The 21,302-nt window shown below is 40.1% G+C and overlaps 1 protein-coding gene across 1 annotated transcript in view; it reads right to left on the bottom strand.

Annotated features, from left to right (window-relative positions):
• The window catches only part of EHHADH (enoyl-CoA hydratase and 3-hydroxyacyl CoA dehydrogenase), a 53,676-nt gene extending 33,613 nt beyond the window's left edge, over positions 1-20,063 (bottom strand). Inside the window, exons 1-5 of the mRNA XM_075180085.1 lie at positions 19,676-20,063; positions 18,784-18,887; positions 18,420-18,592; positions 11,839-11,950; positions 10,377-10,481 (exon numbers count right to left, since the gene is read on the bottom strand). Coding sequence (XP_075036186.1) covers positions 10,377-10,481; positions 11,839-11,950; positions 18,420-18,592; positions 18,784-18,887; positions 19,676-19,782 — 601 coding nt within the window. The 5' untranslated portion in view covers positions 19,783-20,063. The remainder of the gene's footprint in view (positions 1-10,376; positions 10,482-11,838; positions 11,951-18,419; positions 18,593-18,783; positions 18,888-19,675) is intronic.
• Positions 20,064-21,302: the final 1,239 nt, after the last annotated feature.

The following is a 21,302-nucleotide window of genomic DNA, read 5'->3' as shown; positions in this document are numbered from 1 at the left end:
GGCTGCCCCTGCCAAGAGGCAATCTAACTTAAGGGACACACTGTGTGTCTCCCCCCCCCCCCTTACCACCCCTGATCCCCCTCTACAGGGAGCGTGCAGCCTTCCATGCTGTGAGCTGTACATAGAAGCCGGCAGGGCCTCCATGATTGACAAACGCCAATGCAGCTGTCAACTAATATGAGGCATAAGCCTCTATTTAGTATTTCACTTAAATCAAAGATAAATAAAACAGAAGAGGACTGCAGCGCAAAACAGCCCATTTTGCCGGGCACTTAAACTAGACTGATGAAACAACAGTTAATTTCAACTTGTGTATAAAAGTAGGTGTACACATAATATACTTTTTCCAAATTAACATATTTAGGTATGGGTTAGAGAATGGTGTTTTATATACTTTTTCAGTACATTATGTGAGCTACTACATATACAAAATTGAATTGCGTTGAACATATAATCTCATCAGCAGCCGGACCAGACTGCATATGATTGCCTTTAATATTAAAAATTGGTTGAAACATTTTGGAGCTTTTGGGTTGGCCCTCTACTGTGAGAAGAAGTGAGGCCAAGAGAGCAATTACATTTTTGTCAAACTTTTCAGCCATAAAAGCAATAACAATAGCAAAAACACATTTCTTAGACATGGGTGCACCCGTTTTACCAAACAAGAAGAGTCAAGGTAGTTGTGTATTAGAATAGCTCTTTAAACCTTTTTTTTCCAGTCAGTATATGATAGGGCCTAGTATATATTGGGCCCGATTTAGAGTTCAAGTCAAATTTTTATCCACAAAAACACACGCAGAGCAATTTTCACACATCTTAAGATGCATGTGACTCAAAATAAACACATAGGGCCTGATGCAGAGTTGGAGGTACATCTGTTTGCGTAGTGTACAATTAGCAAATTGTACTGCACATGACCACTAAACAAGAGGCAGGCATATTTGCTCAGCTCTGACACTTGCACCTGCCTGTGACTTGAGAGGTGGGACAGGAAGGGAAGGGGCGATCTAACATAGACAGAGTACAGTAAGGGAGTGTTCATGTAAGTCACAAACAGACTTTCTCTGGAGGTCTTACCTGCCAGTATTGGCGGAGCTAAGTTAGGATGCGCGGAGTCTAAACACGCCTCTGCTCTTCACCAGGGACCCCAGCAAGGGACTTTGGGATCCGCTGCAGAGACATGCAAATCGCTGCACTCCCAGATAGCTACCAGCGAAGTGTAGGTGTACAAGTGTAGCCGTGAATCCAAGGTCAAACCGTGCGGGTAATACAGGCACCGAAGAAGCAGGCAGGAGTGGAGTCAGAACGCCAAAGGTCAATACCAGGAAATCAGTATAAGTCCAGAGGGAGATCCAAAAGAGTAGTCAGGCAGAACTGGGTCAGAATCCAAGAAGACCGGTATATGCAGGAGGCAAACGAGGTGCTGGAGAATAGAGACCTAGATACTCTGGCACCCTAATGGTGCCAGAAACAGGTTTAAATAGATAATACAAAATCAAGATATCAATGTGGCGCTTAACTAGTGTTTGGGATATAATAAATCTTATTAACAGTCTTGTGCAATATTTCTGTCTCAAAACACCACCACGTGTACGTGTGGCAGCCAACTTCAAAATACCGGATGGCAAGTCCGTAAAACAATGTAATAGATGAAGGAAAAGAGCGGCGCCTTCTGGTGTATTGTTACAGTGTATCACGAACACAGATTAATACAGTTGGACCAAATAATACCAACTAAAATAGCTTCAGGGTTCCAGCCACCCAGAGGGATTAACCAGTTGTGCAGAGAAGAAAATCATCAAGGATCACCAAACATGCAAATAAATATGCGTACCAGAATTATATGTAATATGCGCTTAGCTGTGAACTTATGCTGTGTCACACGCCGGTCCCATAGTTAGGAACCGGCGCTGTGACTTTCCCTTTAAGAACCATGAGTCTGCTTGCTTCTGCCTCAGAGACATTACTTTCACAGGTGTTCCTGGCTAGTGTGATCTGGACCTCCTCCCGAACCTCATTGGTCCTGAAGCACTATATTAACCTCCCATGGTTATGGGCTCATTGCCTGTTTTTCGTGTTACTCTGGTTGCATTTGGATCTGGCTGTGTACCTTTTCCTTCCGTGTGTCCGTTACCTGCTTGCTGGACTATACTCCTTACCGCTGTTCACCTGCAAGCTGCAAACTCCTCACCGCTGTTCACCTGCAAGCTGCAAACTCCTCACCGCTGTTCACCTGCGAGCCGGAACTCCTCTCCGCTATTCATCTGCACACTGAACGAGTATCATGAGTTGTTGCTAAACCTTTGCCTTATGTATTGGTTCACCTTTACGTCTGGCTGACTAAGATCGCTGCATCTCGCTGTAAGAGCTACTATCAAGTTACTTGTCACCTGTAGTTCCACGTCTGACACGGGCTATCCTTACTCTGCTGTTACCTGTTTACTGGACTGTTATTGTGAACTACTTGTTGTGCCGGTGGCTAGTACTTTGGCTCAAGTTACGTGTCTCTGTTCATTTGCTTCATACTACAGCGAACTTACCATTGCAGTTACAACGAATCCTACTACCTGTAGTTCCACGGATGGTTCAGATACTACTCACGTCTCTGCTACTTCTAGGCAACATTCTACTGCATGTGTCAGTGTTCATCCAAGTCCTTGGGTGTTGTTTAACGCTTGCTGTTCTACTTAATAAGAATCACAGTGTTTCCAGTACCACCTGCTATGCTGAGTCATCTCTACTCTCAGATCAGCTAAGTTCTATATACTACTCTGTTTGGACTGTAAGCCATACCAGTGATTCACATTCATCTGCTGTGTGGTTCTCTATTGGATCCTAGTGTTCTTGTTTATCATCACTGCGTTGAACTGTATATCATCTCATCTCATGCTGTTGCCAAGGGTTACTGACTATGAAGTAGCATATGTGATTAATGTCTGCACTACAACGAATTGCCTATATATATATATATATATATATATATATATATATATATATATATATATAATTCCTTCCATTCCTGTTGTACCAACATTCAATATAATACGTTGCAGCACTACTACTTTCTCCTGTTATTATTGATGCGTGTAAGCCGTGAACTTATCCTGAGAATATTATTGTGTTCTGCCTCCACCATCCTCTATAGTAGAGGCAAGGGATCTGCAAAACACCCTCAGAGCCGTGACATGCTGCATACGGTCTCATCAGGGTTGGTGCGTGGTCCTCACTTGTGAATGTTATGTCTCGATCATCCGAAGAAGGAAGATAACACTGGTATTGTGGGTAAACAGCTTCATGCGCCGGTTATGGAATATGGCAAAAGAAATCCCATATGGTGTAGTATGTAAATCAACAGTATTTATTCCACAGTAAAAAACAACAATGCTCACTCACAATTTATAAAAAAAAAAAAAAAAAGAAGGAATGTCACAACGCGTTTCGTTCTGTCTACGAACTTCATCAGGAGAGTTATGATAGTCAGGGGTATGTACCGATAAAACTGAGTCTGATATACTCTGCGCCGCCATTTTGCATGTGCGCTGTGTCATCGGAAGATCGCGCATGCGCAGTTCCGTCTTCGGCAGCGAGATAGGTGGATATGAGTGAAGGGTGCTTCTATTTTGTGCAGAAAATGGGTCTATCGGACCTACCGTCTAAATTGTGCCCAATATAGCAATCGTTCATTCCTCTTTTGTACAGTGCAATTACCTTTTTGGCAACGGATATAGTAAGTAGGAGCAAAAATATCTTTATATATTTGTGCCTCTAATTATTATATCCGCTGCCAATATGATACAGCGCAAGCGCAAAATGGTGGCACAGAGTATATCAGACTCGGTTTTATAGGTACATACCCCTGACTATCATAACCCTCCTGATGAAGTTCCTAGAGGGAACGAAACGCGTTGAGACATTCCTTTTACCTATGTGACACTCACCAGTCTTTGGGACACCTGCAGCTGTTCATTGTTCATCGTACTTCTGTGTGGAGTCGGTGGTGGGACCACTACATGGACCTAGTGCCAACTACTTATCCTGTATTACAGATAAGTGCATGTTTATTTTATAAATTGTGAGTGAGCATTGTTGTTTTTTACTGTGGAATAAATACTGTTGATTTACATAATATACCATATGGGATTTCTTTTGCCATATTCCATAACCGGCACATGAAGCCGTTTACCCACAATACCAGTGTTATCTTCCTTCTTCGGATGATCGAGACATAACGTTCACAAGTGAGGACCACCCACCAACCCTGATGAGACCGTATGCAGAGTGTATATTATACTGTTTTGTGAGTGTATTTTAGCAAGGTTTTTTTATTTTTTTTTATTTTATATTCGTACATGAGAAGTGGTATAGCAAAGTTTTTTTGTATTTTTATTCCAACCTGTTAACAAATGTGTATTTCGCTATCAAAACAAAAGTATAAAAAAATTGGGTGTCATTTTACCTGATGTGTGCTTGAAGTAGGCCTGGTTACCTGCTACTGCGTTTTTTTGTGCAATTGTGTGTTTTTTGTGTAAATGCATTTTAAGTCTGCTTTTTTGACTAAAAATGTTAAAACTCAGCATCAGACCCAAATGAGGTTCATTATCTTGCTAATCTAGTTGATATTTTTATCTACAATAACAAAGCTGTCAAACTGGCTAAATAATGTTTAATGATACTTTTATCATTACCTAGGTCAAGGACTCATTCTATACCATAGATTAAAACTAGATATATTTATAAAGAGGCGTATGCATTCTTTAATCATTAACTGCTTTAACAGCTATCTGGAAGAAAGCTGAGCTTTTGAATTCTGAATAGTATATACACAGCGTATACAAAAATAAATTTTTACTACTTGCAGCTGGTAAATGAAAACCAGTCCACACACATAAATATATACATAAAACAGCAAACAGTAAGTAATATTTATAAAAGGTGTTGTTTTAGCTGTCATGGCATGGAAGTGCCATCCGTGCGGTCTTGGCTTGGAAGTGCTCTGTTAGTTTAGTGGCACATGCAGGTGCATAATCATTTTGTGTGGACATGGGCTGGTTAATCAAAGAAAGAGCTGATGTGTAATACATTTGTTAGAACACTAATGTTCTGGGCACAAGCTGGTGTAATGTGTCCATTAAGCATTTTCACCTTTGCAATCTGGCTGGACCAATATGCAATATGTAGCAATTAACCTCATGGATCAAACTTCCATTTCCCTATAGATTGAAATCTTGCAAGCAGGGCCCTCTTACTTTTCTGTCTGTAATACCCAGTCTTGCTTTATTACTATATTTGTTCACAATTGGAAAGTGTTATGGAATATGCTGGTGCTATATACATATATGGGCACAGGTTTTGTAAAATATACTGGCCATGTGGGCTGCATAAAGTCTTTCCATAGACTGCTATTGGCCATTATTATGTGCATGATGCTGGCAATGTGCAGAGTCATATTTCTAAAGGGGTTGATGTACATTACAAATTTTTAAGTACAAAATTGGCTCCTAACATTTGCTATAATATATATATATATATATTTATTTATTAGTGTGACAGAGTCACTGCAAGGAGGCTAAATGGGAGAGGTATGTGTCCCAGGCTTCGTTTATTGTGTACTTTAAAACACCAGGGAGAATCTAGATGTGGGGGAAAAGCTTCCCCCAGAGTGTTTTCATGTGGTAACAAACCATGGTAAGGGTCCCTGGTGTTATGTATGGAGAAAGAGAAGGGTGGGCTCCATACATACGTACATAAGGCCCAGTCGGGTCTTCTTGTCTGTCAGTCTCAAAAGAGACTGATCAAGAGTTGCACCTGTGAAAAAGTAGCTAGAATAGGCAGTCAGTGTCTCAGACCAAGGCAAGATGCCTCCTGAGACACTCTGATATGGTGAGCAACAATATATTGACTGTTTGTTTGGACACAAGCACCTGAGAGAGGGTCTTGCTCAATTTATTAGCTAGTAGCCAGACGGCCAGGATCTTGTTTTAGGTTTTGTTTTTGTTTGCAAGCTGGTGATTAAACTAGCTTCGGCTGTTAACCTGAAACCTCTGGACTCATGTGGTTTACTGCTGCTGTTCACCAAGTAGATAGTAACTATTCCCCGATTATACTACTAAAATATTTATATTATATATAATAATGATCTGTACAGTCTACAACAAACTAAACGTGTGGAAACATTGACAACATCAACTTCCTTAGAACATTGCCCTACATGACATAAATCCTTTGACCATGGTTCTGCTAATATGGTTAATTTGAGCTGTTGTTGCCCACCTGAACATGATTTGGTGGATCTTTTCAACATGATGCAGGTTCATAGTCTCTTGCTAATGGCCCTGATCCTACTATTCACCAGGTCGAAAAGAGCAACGTGGTCCAGAATTATGTGGATTTACGGAGGGAAGTGCACAAAGAATAAAGTACATATCTATAATTTTCAGAAGTAGCAAAGTAGTGTCTTGAGGTATAACTATGCAAGCAACAGTTATTCCCAAGATAAAATGAAGAGTAATAATAATGAGAGGATGTTATACACAAATAGCAGAAAATATTATAACAATCAGTCTACTGAATATATACTAAACAGATGTTAAATATGATTTTTTTGTTAAGGCCTCATAAGGCCTTTGTTCAGCAATTTATTGTAACTTGCATAGAAATATTATTTTCTAAAAGAGATTATTCATTTTTCTGCTGATTTGCAGTTTTACAAGATGTAAGCCCATGGCCTTGAGGTTAAGCGGACATAGAGAACACCTGAAGAATGTATCAAGATATGAGAACAATAAGTAGCTTCATGTTCAGCTCATAGTGTGGGAGCTGCGCCCTTGATGTTGGACATGGCATACAAGAGATGAACCTCCAGCTCCCCTTGAGATAAAAAATAATAGGCTCATCTGTCCTTAGAAGGGGGAGAAAGTAAACACCTAAAGAATACGTGAGAAAGTTAATCAGTAGCGCGTCTAATAGACTAATGGTATAAACTATGCTTATGATGTAGGATTCATTTATTCAGTAGGCTATAAAAACTTGTATCAATAAATCAGAGAATATTCCTTGTATACAGAACTTGGTCTGTTTCAATTCTCTCCAGCTGATTGAAGCGCTTCCAGATATACTTGACAGAATTTTAGATCCAACACAGACATAAGAATAATTCAGTGTAACAATGCTCTAACAGACATGAATTATGCTGATCAGATAAATGTTATAAATATAAGGCACAGCTGGTTTATGCAATACATCCTCATCATCATTACTACTCATAGTTTGATCTGTGTATTTTCATAGGATTAGCACTATATGCGCCTTGAGAATACCTGTTGCTTATATAGTTACATCCTCGAGGGTGGGGACCCCCTCTTCCCCTACACATTCCCTAGCGGTGGCTACCACACTTACTTACATTGAGAAGCACAGACACCCGCCAAACCACGGTTAAAATTATGGTTTTCACTACGTAAAATAGTCCTGGAAATGATCTGTATTTTTCTTGTTTTTGTAAAGCAGGTAATGACCCCGTTAGTGCACCCTCTCCACCTAATTATCTATTTTACATTATCCCATCCGGCAAAATTAAAACTTTTTCCTGCACATAAATTCAACACTGTTTGCTTGCGCATCTAATCTGCATTAGCAAAGGATACCATTGAGTCGCCCACTACTTCCATCGGCTGGTTAAAATATTTATATTCCTGCAGATGCAGTCATCTTGGCCTGACATCACAAAAGACCATTTGTGCTGCCGATTTAAACTTCTATATTCTGTAAATGACATTTCGCAGGTCATTTACAAAGCACAAATCATCACACAATAACAGTGCAAAATGAGGTTTGTGTTCAGCAAGTCTAGATTTCCAGCAAAATGCATAGGTTTTGTTATGCAAGATGGAAATGTTTGTGAAGGAGCAGAATTTGTATAGACCAAGGGGAGGAGTTTGATGACATCAGTGTATTCCTTGCAGTATGAAAAAGGTGCACTGGTTTACCTAGTTTTACGGAGTAATGTACTAGATATCCTTTTGTAGAGTGAGACTGTTGAAATTAGATAAAAGCAGAGAGATTATTCTTTGCTATGTGAATGATCAAATGGCTGATGGAAAAAGGATTTGATTTCTGACTCCCCGCAACCCTACCTGAACTTCTAATTTGCATAGGCAAGCCTTTGCAAGCGGCAAGTACCTTAACACGCACGGAGCTGGCCATCCAACTGTGCAAAACCAAGGCGTTTTCCAGTGTGTAGCATGTGCACTTTGTACATAGAGCCCACTGTGCGTTCCAAAAAAACATTCAAATATTAATTCTGGTACCGCAGCACAAAGAACATTAGCCCATGTAAATCTGACTCATCACAAAACTGCAGAAATGGACTGAAAGGGTTATATGAACAACGTCACTGCAATCCCTGCACTTTGTTTTTTTGTATCTTTTAATGTTCAAAGTCTACTTGATCATAAACCTGGTGGATATAGAAAAAGGTTACAGTTCATTGTGCATAAGGGGAAGGAGTGGTTTCAAGAAATGCTGTGCACAATAAAGCTATCTATATTGGGATAAGCTCACCTGCCAACGTAAATAGCTATAGCCCAAAATTCTTCTGTTTTGCGTATAGGTGGACACATAGGGATTTATACATTGTTTGCTTTAGAGCGCCGGACATTTTCTTTTGTTCGCACATACCCAGTTGTCTTAATTCTCCTGGCTGCACTTTTCCTAATGATTTTATTCACTTGTACAGTTTTCACTAATTTAAAGAAGCGCACCTTCTTCTTTCTCACAAATAACAGTACGTTTTTCTTTGTGGGCATGCACAGTACAGATTTATTGTACTCTAAGCAAGTATACGCCCAATTCAGCATGAGCCCCATTATGTATAAAGAAAGACGCACTCTATCCATTGACATTGAATTATATGTCTATATAAAGTTTTAAAATTAATAATTATTACTATGTATCTTGCTTAAATTGCAGTTTTCCTTGCATGATTTCGATTCCAAGCTGTCGGACTGGTGCTACCAGCTCCAGGTTCCTGTAACCCACTTTGCACTGCAGCTTGATTACTGGGTATCTGGACTATTACTTAGGAAGCTGTCTGCTTTAACAGCTTAAAAGCCAGGAGGTAATTTCCTGAATGGTATGCCTGATGCGCAGTGATTAATAAACTGCAAGTGTGGTGCAGAAGTGAAATACAGGTATAAATGTAGACGAACAGGGAACTCTGATCTCCTACATTTCTAGGTGCCATTGCATCAACAGGTGCATCTTCTTTTGTAGCTATGCTACAGAATATATCCATGTACCTGACTGCTACTATTTGCTAACTACAGTATATGCCTCCACTAATGTTTCCATGAGCCAAACAGTGTTAACGCAGATCTATTCACATCCACAGCACCACACACTATTGCAGATTATTTGCTGCATGATGTGCAGAATTTTGATTCTGAACTGTATGCGTCCCAAGACAGACTTGTGTTATTTATTTTTATTGTGGTTTAACCCAGTATATTTAAAGCAACACACGCAAAGGCAGAACTGGATATACACTATATTATCCAAAATTTCCTGCTGCGTGTTAGCCCTTTCAATAAGGTTCAAAATGCAAACCTATTGTACCAATTTGTGCAGAATGGGAAAATCAATGTGGTCACTATGTTGTCACTGCTTTCTACTGTATTGAAAAGCTACATTCAAATGGCGACACTGTCAATGCACAAGCAATTGAGTAGTGGAACCTGCCATGGATATGGCTATTGACAACCGTGTCCAACCTAGGGTTATCTGGCAAAGGACTATCATTCATATACGACACAAACCTAATGTCATTCCAGTAACTTCAGTCACAAATACCCTCACAGCACAGTGATGCATTGAAGGTGAATCCTAATGAAGCTTACGATGATAAACTAAAGTTCTTGTGTGCGGTGTAGAGCTGTGTGCACTTACAAGGGCATAAGTCACAGGAAGTAGTAATGTACTTTGACCGTATGTATATGAAACTTTATTGTAAGGGTGGATCTTAGATCTTTGTAAAAAAAAAAAAAAAAATGTTTTATAAAAGGCATTTGTAATACTATTGCAGTTATTGTCACTGATTTCTAAAGTACTATGGTGCTCCACACAGTAGGGTAAACAGAACATACATAAAACAGTGACATACACGGTAGATAAAATAAATAGAGACGTGAAAGAAAGAGGTACAGGAGGCTTGCTTGTGAAAGCTTACAATCTAGTGGTAAAAGGGGAACAAGTGTGGCTTAGGATAATAGCGTGTGAATAATATAGGTGGGAGTAGGCATTTAAAGATTTGAAGGCCAAGGGACAGTCTGATCAAGCATGGTAAGGAATGTTAGAATGGTTACATCTACAGATCTGCTTACCTACAACTGTCCGGGCCAACAGTATGGCTGCATCAACAGCATTACCTTGCACAACTTCATCAACAATACCCAGCTGTAATGCTTCAGTGGCAGGAACATGCCTACCTGGCGGAAAAAAAGACACAGACCAAAACTATTGGTATGCAGACGCCATGTATAAATACACATTTATTTACTATACACTTATAATGCAGACTTCGGCCTGCTTCATGTTTGGACGCATCCTGCACGCAACTTGTGTTTAAAAAAACGAGAACAGAACTTTTTTTAGTACGTACTGTACATGCAATGCATTTTTACTAAAAAAAATTTAGATGCTCTCTTACTTACACACAAATGTTCTAGTGGCACGCATACACGTAGTTTTTAGTACAAAGATGATGCTGTGACAGTCATCACCATCAGTCGGCACTTACACTTACCTTGTAGCTAAAGAAACTGATGACTAAAAACAAAAAATACAAAAAGTACATTGCCTACGTTTGTTCAACCCTTCACACCCCCATTCCACCCTTCAAGTCGTAGGCATTCGGAAGTGTGATTTGTGTTCAGACATAAATTGAATTCAATTGAGTTCATTGGCGTAAGGTCTGTTTCTGAGCAGGCGCAGAGTTGTTTCACGCAAGATATGGCACGCAAAGGGACTTGCGCCCAAACATGAATCAGACCCTTCATATCTGAGCTGGTATATGAACAGCTTTCAAACATGTTTTCAGTGCCCACCATTAACATCTTATTTAGACTGGATTATAACTAACCTGATGTGAAGGACAAGCTGTTCATACTCTAAAATGCTTCAGATGGTGTTGAATTTTAAGATAACACTCACAGGGTGAAATTTCTATATTATGCACTGGTTTATGATATAAAGGGGCAAATTCAATTAGAATTTTTTTTTTTTTTTTAAAACTGCAGTGTAGTGCCTCCGGAACGGCCGCAAGACACTACGCAGCGATTTTTTAAGTGAAGTATTTGCTCATCTTTATCTCGTGCCCCACAGAGGTGCGAGCATTATTGCGCAAAAAAAAATAAAAAAAAATATATATATATATATATATATAATGAAGGTAATTAAAAACAGGATGTATTCCTCCCTTCCTGTAATAGACTGATCTACAGAAACACTTCCATGTGTACCAAATATAAGTTGGACAGGGCTGGAATAGTTAACTTATAAGAAACAAGGCAACTAACAATAATAAGCACAACAACAATAATGAATACACAAATCATGTCAGATAATTTAAACAAGTTCATTTTATCACGTCAAGGACGTTTACTAGCTAAATGTTCATCATCAGTCCCCACAAAATGTTATTCCATTTGCGCTTCTAGTATTAGCTGACCAATTTTAACAACATTTTCAGCTTTCAATGGGACAATTTATATCCCTCTTTGTCCTTTATTGACCTTTGTTTTGTCATAAATATCTCTTTATAAATTGATAAATAAAAATAATAACCTCGAACAATGACATCTAGGGCTGCAGGAACACCAATTAACCGAGGCAAGCGCTGAGTTCCTCCGGCTCCTGGTAGAAGGCCAATCAGTACTTCCGGAAGTCCCACTAGTGACTGTAATTAAATTACATCACTATTAGCATTTAACAAACACACGTTTCTATGCACATTTATTTTATAGCACCAACATATTTTCCAGCTCTTCACAAAGCAAAAATGTTCATTTATTCACGTCAGTTACTGTTCCAGTGAACCATACAATCACACACATACAAACTATTGCCAATTTTAGAGAGAAGCCAGTTAGATTAATTTAACAGAAATGAAGATTTCACATTTATGCTATACAAAGCAGCAGCACACTTGTTTTATATTGCAGTCAGTAAATTGTTCACTAGAGAAGTAAAAAGTGGGCATTTATGCATTGATACACTACTCTCTGACAGAGAACCTCTCTAACCTCCTACCCACTCCACCAGGGAACATGGGCCATTTTACTTACTTTCTCCTACACTCCTAGTCCCTAACAGTGAAGTTACCTACACCAGCAAACCCACTTCCCAAAGCCCCGCTCTGTAACCAAAGGGTCTTGTCCAGTTGGCAATAGCCCTTCCGTGGACCTGTCGGTCCTCTGTATTCTAGGTGCCTAAGTTTTCCCCTTAGCGTGTCTTGAACACTTATTGTCCTAACTAACCCTCCACCGCCCTCCCCAACTCCCTACCCTTTCCCTACGCCAGGGGCTCTCCATTACCCCTCAAATTCACTAGAGCTAATCCCTCTACACCTTCACCACCTAACAATGCCAGTGAAACTCAATGTTAAGGGGCTCAATACGCCCAGCAAACGCTCACACTTGTTTTACACTCTCCGTACACTTCAAGCAGACATTGTCTTGCTTCAGGAGACACACTTTCACCACTCGGGCCATCCGTCGCTCAGTTCAAGCTGCTTCCCTGCAGCCTTCTACACCTCAAGCCAACACAATGGGGTCACTATTTTGTTATGCAGCCCTCTTCCATTTGAGCTCGCCTCCTGTGTCACCGACTCCGACAGTCATTATATCATCCTCATTGGACACTTGGGCCAGTTGGAAATCAGTTTGGCCAACGTGTATGCTCCCAACATAGGCGCATCTTTTTCAATGAGTTTTTCTTTAAGCTCCATAATTCCAACAAGGTGGGCTTCTGACAGGCAGAGATTTTAATTATATCCTTGACAGATCTCGCTTCACAGGTAACTCCTTGTCCCAATCACACAATAAGTGCTTGGTCAGACACATGAAAGAGGCAGGACTGACTGTTGACATGCAGTTAACCCGATAGCTTGAGACTACACTTCTTACTCTAATCCTCACAAGGTCTACTCGAAGATAGATATGATACTGGGTTGTAACACTCCATCATGCAACCTTTTAAATTCGAAGATCACTACGAACCCCTGGTCTGACCACTCTATTGTCACATTCCTTTTCAACCTCTTTGAAGGCCCGGCGGGACGCCCCTCATGGCACCTTAAGGAAAACCTCCCGTGGATCCTACAATTTCAATCCAGAGTGAAAATGGCCATCGCAGAGTATTTCATGGACAATATTCAAAAGAATTTCTGCTCCCTATTGGTCTGGGAAGCACACAAGGCAGTTGTAAGGGGCTCTATATTCAACTACGTCACTCACCGCAATAAGGAGCAGAAACGCCTAATACAATACCTCACCACTATTGTGCAACTTTTGGAGGATGGGCATATACAACGGTCCTCTAACCGAAACTATTGCACCCTCTTGTCGGTTAGGAGTGAACTGAACAACATCTTGGCTGAAAAGACAGATAAAGCATTGCGCTGGCTTAACCAAAGCTTTAATAAAACGAGAAAGAAAGCGGACACCCTGTTGGCCAATAAACTTAAAGCGCGCCAATCCTCCCAAGCTGTCCCACTCATAAAAGCCCCCAACGGTATTCCCAAATATGATGGGGCAGCCATAAACGATACCTTAAAACTTTTTAAGCAGCACTCTACAACCTTTAGGCGGCCAACCCCAAGGACTAATACCCGCCCTGCTGTCCGTCAATATCTATTCTCTTGTAGGCTTCCTAAACTCACTTTTACATCTGCGGTGCCTTTGAGAGTACGTCTCCGATGAGGAGATTGAAGCGGCCATCAAGTCCTAAAAGCCTTCCAAGGCTCCGGAACCAGGTGGCTACCCAATGTCTTATTACAAGTCGTTCGCGCCTAGCTTAATCCTCCACCTCCGCTCCTTGTTCAACTGAATCTTGGACAGAGAACATTTCCACCCAGATAATACCAGGGCCATGAAAACTGTAATCCCCCAACTGTGTAAGGATCCCTCAAACTGCTTCAATTAGTGCCTCAGAGCTAAAGAGCTCGCAAAACTGGCTGAACCCACTCCTCCCAGGTCTCATCCACCCTGATCAGGAAGGCTTCGTCCCGTCCAGACAGGGGTTAGACAACACTCAATGGGTCACTGACTCGATCCACCTTATTATCAAATCTAAGATCCAATTTTTGCTTTGGACGCAGAGAAGGCCTTTGATAAGTTCTCTCGGTTGTATATGGCTCGCACCCTCCAGATGTTCGGTTTCACAGACAGATTCTTAAAGGCTATTTGAGCCCTTTATCGTAATCCCTCCGCCTCGGTCCTTACCAATGGCCTGGCATCTACCCCCTTCTCCTTGACAAATGGCACTAGAAAGGGCTGCCCGCTTTCACCCTTGCTTTTTGCCCTAGTTATTGAACTCATGGCAAACCGGATCCGTGCTAATACAGCTGTTTCTGCCATTACCACCATGTCCTCGGATTACAAAATATCTTTATTTGCAGATGACGTTCTGCTTACCCTTACCAAGCCTTTGTTTTCAGTCCAGAACCTGTTCCAGGAGCTGTATGATTTCAGGGCAGTCTCGGGATACAAAAATAACAACAGCAAATCTGAGATGCTGCCCTGAGATGCGGCCCTCTTAAGCAGCTTCTCAAGCTGAATTTTAAATTTCAGTGGAAGACGGACTCAATAACGTATCTGGGGGTAAAGATCACAAAGTCGTATGACTTCCTCTATAAAGATAAATTTCTACCCCTGATTCATGAACTTGAGCAAGACCTCCTCCACTGGCAGAAACACTACCGCTACCTATCGTGGATAAGCAGAGTTAAGCGCCATTAAGATGACTGTAATACCCAAATTTCTCTATCTCTTCCCTACCTTGGTCATGCCGGTGCCAACCCAGACTTTTGCAGCTCTTCAGGCCTCTTGTAACAATTTTATTTGGAACGACCGGAGGCCCAGGATTCAACAGGACCCACTGGCTGCACCCTCGGTGTCAGGTTGCCTTGGGTAAGCCTCTGTTTCGTGGGTATTACCAAGCCTCCCACCTTACTCCCAACTAATGTCCTGGCATGTTGCCCCCACACCTCAAGTGGTACGTTGACCCTGAAAATGTGGGACTCTCCGCCTAACAGAGCGCCCCACTCCACTCACCCCAATATGAACTCACTCTCTTTTCACCCTGGCCTTATGCCTGGTGTGGCTTTGAAGTAGAGGGCTGCGGGGATCACACGCTTCCACCACAAAGAGGGCGATTTTGGTCCGTGCCCGTTTTCAGGCATACACGAGAGACACATTGCCAACTCAAGTTCTACTGATACCTCCAAATTCAACACTTCATACGGTCATCTCATCCGTCCACTCCCCTCCGACACCTTTCCCAGTTAATGGGGGCCATCTCTCTCCTCTACCACTCTATCCTAGCCCCATGGAAACCTCCACCAGCCCCCTACTTAGCACCTGGAAGGCTGACCTTTGAGCGAGGAACAGTGGGACACAATCCACAATAGAGTTTCTAAATGTTCCATTAGCGTGGCCATCAATAAAAAATCCTACAAAGTTCAACCAGATGGTATCTGGTCTCCTCCCACCACATTATATTCCCTAACACCTCTGATGCATGCTAGCGGCAGTGTGGTCAGCGGATAGATTTTATACACATATGGTGGGACATGCCCAGCCCTGCCCTCCTTTTGGGCCAATATCAGCTCCCTTATTGCAGATGTTACCAGGCCCACCGGTCTATTATACACATGTCCAATGCACCATGCCTATGTGATGTTTGTAATGTCATGCCTGTTTGCTTGCTGTTAAACTTCAAAACTTACATAAAGAGATTTAAAAACAAAAAAGTACATTTATACAGTTTTGTTCATGATTTTGTATAATTAGTAGAAGACATCTATGTGTGTCCATGTGTGTGTTAGTGCATTAATGTTGCTATATCATTACCTTCAACTGTGATGTTTTTTGTTTTATTCCCCTTGATTCTATTTCTGTATTACAACAATGGTGTAATATATTATTGTAACAATTTAAAACCAGCTACACTTTTACCAGTTAATGAGTCTTAAAGTTTCCAAGGCCTGATCTCACCTATACTCTACTTGAGAACCGAATGATAGTATTAAGCTGGATACACACTACAGATGCGATTTCTGTAACGATTATAAAAATGATCGAAAGCCCTGATGAGCATGCAGATTTATCTGAACACACCTACATGATTTACCTTCAGATCTGTGCTCTTCATCTCTCATAAGTATCTGCTGTAAAGATGGTGATTCTGCACACCATATACGGATCTGCCTACACTGCTGGTGTCAGTGCATACACAATTCCAAATTTGCCCGACAAAGTTCAATCGTTGATCGTGATTTTTAGGTAGTTTATAAAACCAAATCAAACAATATGATGTGCTTTGGTACATGGCATGATCATGTGAGCATACACACGAATGCAATATTTTCCTAGTCGTTTCAGCACGATAATAGGATGAAAGACCTATAGTGTGTACCAGCCTTATACGTTGATGGGAACTGTCACAGATTAGAGCAAGGTACAATCAGGATATGTAGCAGTTATTGACAATGGAGTTATGAAAGCAAAAGTACTGCCAACTCCACATTTAGCACAAGTGGCAGAATTAATTGCACTCACAAGGGCTTGTCAATTGGCCAAAAACAAAACTGTAAATATATACACAGACTTCATGTATATATTTGGAGATGTACACAATTTTGTAACCTTAAGGAACATATGTGATTTTGTGTAATACATACAGATGCAGCAGTGGCATAAAAAAGTACTGTACATTATTTTAATGGGCAAATATATTTTCCCATTAAAATGGATTCTTATTTTGAACCAATAACTTTTTAATGTGCATTTGACTAGGGTCAGAGCACATTTTTGTGTTCAATTTTAATTTATTTTTTATCTAGATGCCCCCAACTTTGAAGTGAATAGAGACAGAACAACCTGAAGCAAATCAGATCGCCAGAATGTTCACAGCAACACAGAAGATTTCAGAAAATGAGTGTTCTGATCTGCTGGGAGGCACACTCCCACCAGATAATATAATTGTGTTAATTAGTACAGGGTTGCTTGTAACAGGTACAATGTCATGATGTGAGGAAGAGAGGGATGTAAGCACAAAATAGACAGATTTTTATAGTGGAGGGAGCAGGGTCCTCCAATTGCACACAGTAGTGATGTGAATCTCCTGTCATACTGGCGCAGGAAGATTGTGGTGTCAAATCTTCCTCTCTATGTGGCAAAGTTCATAATTCCAATTTCTTTCTTATATAAAAATATTGAAATGAAAATGTCACTTTTTATGTTATATAAGTGAGTACTATTATAATGACACAATTTTATGATAGCTATATATTTCATGGGGTGAAAACATTGATATGTTGAAGCTATAACTCATTTGTGTAAATTAAAAACTGTAATGTCAACTGGAGTAATGGTAAAATAAAGAATAACAATTCCTGTGATCACAAAAGGAATGATTAATACTTACAGGATATCTTTACCAAATTGAATTAAACTGGAAATATCACAAGGTGTATTCCAAAGCATCAAGAGTATTTTTTATCTTGAATGCATTAACATTGTAGATGCAATTTTTAAGTTAAGGTACTTAAAGGAACATAATTATATTTCTTTTTATGTTTTAAGTTTTTAATTATAGGAGAGTAAAAGGTAATTTCTTAAAAAAAAAGTGTGTGCTTCCCACAGTGCTGATGCCATCTATAGAGGCATATGAACCTATTTAATTGGAAAGCTCAATGATATATGGGCCCGAGAAAGGGATGCAAAATGTAGGATTTTCTGAGTGGAGGACCTGGACGGATTGAGGACACTTATTGCAGTGAGCAGTCTGGGAGCATGAATGTGCCTATTTAAGTACTCGCATGCAAAGATGAAGTTTTGTTTTATGCCAGGAAATGCACTTTCCGGTATAACGAACACATGAAATGTGTAAAAGGCATCCCATTGAAAATATAGTTTAGTATCTCTAAGTGCATTTCTACCAATGTAATAATAAAAAAAAAAATCATAGAGAAAAGGTGAATTGAATAAAAGGCTTGGCCCTGAATTAGTAGTAGGCAGAACTTTGTAGTGACACTTTTTCACCAGGTTAATTTTCAGAATATCCCGTATTGCCACAGAGGTAGGCACAGACTGATTTTTTAGCTTCCTGGAACTGTGATAGAAATAAGATAGAGATACAATTACCTGTATATTTGCCACTCTATAGTGACATGCCAAGGCTAGTTCAAGCCCTCCACCGAGGGCGACTCCTTCAATTGCAGCCACCACAGGCTTCCTGCTGGCTTCAATTGTGGCATTTAAATCTTCTAAAGAGACTGTTTTAAAATCTGAAGAGGCAAATTCCCGAATGTCTGCACCTACAGCAAGACAGTAGCATGAAAAGATTTAAAAAAATAGACCAAAAAAACAAACAAACACCACACACACACAAACGATATAGAATGTCAAACTAGGTGACAGCAAGTGTACAACCAAAATAAACATAAGCAAAATGGAGAGACAATTGCAAACAAGTTTTTGTTTAAAACACACCTACAATTAAACATACCTGCGCTAAACTTTCCATTGGCCCCAGACAGCACAATAGCCTCCACGGATGGGTCTTTTCTGGCCTCTCCAAACTCTCTCACAAGGGCATGGCGAACAGAAGAGCTGAGAAAATAAGATCAATATGGGGAATAATAAACAGGCCAAAAATTGGCTAAACAGCAGTTAATGATTACACTTTCAAAAGCTACTATTTTAAAAAATAAATTCATTTTCTAGGACAGACTCAGTTTTGGAACATTTTTGCCTGGCTATTTCTATTCATTGCATTGACCTTATTTTTCAAGACAGCCCCAGTGTGTATTTTTATTCTGTATGCTGTACATTCTAAATGCAAGTACAAAAAATGCAATGCACTTATAAGACAATATGCAATGCTTAAAGCGCTCTGTTATGAGCTTGACAGTTATATATACATTGATGTACTTACCCAGCAAGAGTATCATTACTTTCTTATTTTGCTAACTGATATAAATTACTAAGAATAAATGAATACTTCATACACATCATAATCCACACATGGTTAGTATGCAATTACCAATAAAGTAAGAATTAAACAATATATAAACCTGCAGCCCAATCAAAGAGAAAACACATTTTTGCAGTCTATATTAGCGAACTGCTATTGCCTTTCTTCTGGATGAAAGATCTTGCAGTTTAAAAAGTCCTATATGAAGTAGCAGCCAGGCGCACCAAATAAAGTCACATGTAATTTAATATAAGCCTTCGCAAAGTTAAGACAACAAGTATAAGACAACAAGTAGACATCCAGCTGTTGTGGAACTACAAGTTCCAGCATTCTCCAGCTGCCAACACCTACAGTCTGAAAGGGCTAGCGATACAATGCACCCACAACATTGGTGCGCGACGGGAGTTGTAGTTCTACGAATTACCTCAGTGCATTGACTGTGGGGTGGTCGATTGTAATCACTGCCACTGTGTTGGACAGACGTCGTGTGGCTGCCATATCCACTGTCTTCAGTCCAGGCACAAAGTTCATAAGCTAGGAACAAGGTGACATGGTATCTGTAAACAGTCCGCCCTTATCTTAAACCAATCAGAATGTAAGCTGCTCAGATAGCTGACTAATTAGCAGCTCACTAGGCGTGGGTCTTTGCTGATAGCCAATGAGTGTACACTCAATTTGTTACGTACCCTACTATGGAGCTCAGAAGTTTTCTGTGTATAGAAATGTAAATGTCATTCAATTGTATCAAGAAATAGGTAAGCTGTAATGCCCCAGCCCTTATGGGACTAAATGTCCCAGCAGCAGGCTTCCCCAGCCTTTGAGTCGCAGGGAATGTTGGGGCTTGTAGTTCCGCTACTGGTGAAGCGCCGCGGGTTGCCCAACTCTGATTGTATCTACAATAAGCAAATGTTTGTCTCCTAGCAATAAACGTGCATTTTAATTTGCACATATGAAAGACTTTAGACGTATATTCAAACTAACACGTTCATGACTTGGAGAATTGTATATGTGTTTTTTATGAGATACGAGTGAGTTACATAATTTTTATTTTCAGAATAAATAAGGTTATCTTCTGGTAACACTGAAAATTTGATTGTAATATAACTTTTTTTCCTTTTCAGATTCTGCCCATAGTCATTTGTACCCAGTGGCGTTAAAACTGCAATTATCTCAGGGTGGTGTTCTACCCCAAAACGTCCCTCTTGTGGGATGATCACAGAAAAGAAAGATCGTGATGATTCCCTGCAGTTCAATTTTCTGCCAATAGATGGAACTAACTTTTCTTTCATCCACTGCTTTTAATAGAGAAAAAGTGTAGCAAACACTTTTTTTCTTACTATTATTATTGCAGTACCATGTTAGCCAGAAAAATATATGTGATGTTGAATACTTTCATGTCAAAAAAAGACAAAAGCATTATAGGAGTGATACCTTTATTGGCTAACAGAAAAAAAATGATTTTATTTCCTAGCTTTCAGAGCACAGAGGCCTCTTCATCAGGCAAATGAATGAGGAAAAGGCACAACATTTAAGAGCTGTTACATCAAGAAATTTGTACAGGGGGGGGTACATCATTAAGATAAGCTAAAGAAATAAAATAAAGGTTTTCGTTCTGGAGGGAAGAGTAAAAGTCTTAAGAGTTTAGAGATCTGGGGGTAAATGTATCAAACTGAGAGTTTTCCAGCGGGTTTGAGAAACCAATCAGATGCTAGCTATCATTTATTTAGTACATTCTACAAAATGATAGCTAGAATCTGATTGGTTGCTAGGCAACATCTCCACTTTTCAAACCTGCCAGAAAACTCTCACTTGGGAGTCACTTTGTTGTGGGGTGTGAAGTGTGTCCATGTAGTGGGTCATAAATCCAGGAGTTAGATTGAGCCTTTGGGCTAGATTTACTAAGCTGCGGGTTTGAAAAAGTGGGGATGTTGCCTATAGCAACCAATCAGATTCTAGCTTTCATTTATTTAGTACATTCTACAAAATGACAGCTAGAATCTGATTGGTTGCTATAGGCTACATCCCCACCTTTTCAAACCCGCAGCTTAGTA

Source organism: Mixophyes fleayi, chromosome 7 (genome assembly GCF_038048845.1).
Source record: "Mixophyes fleayi isolate aMixFle1 chromosome 7, aMixFle1.hap1, whole genome shotgun sequence".
NCBI lineage: Eukaryota > Metazoa > Chordata > Amphibia > Anura > Limnodynastidae > Mixophyes > Mixophyes fleayi.
This window is presented reverse-complemented; position numbering and strand designations above follow the sequence as displayed.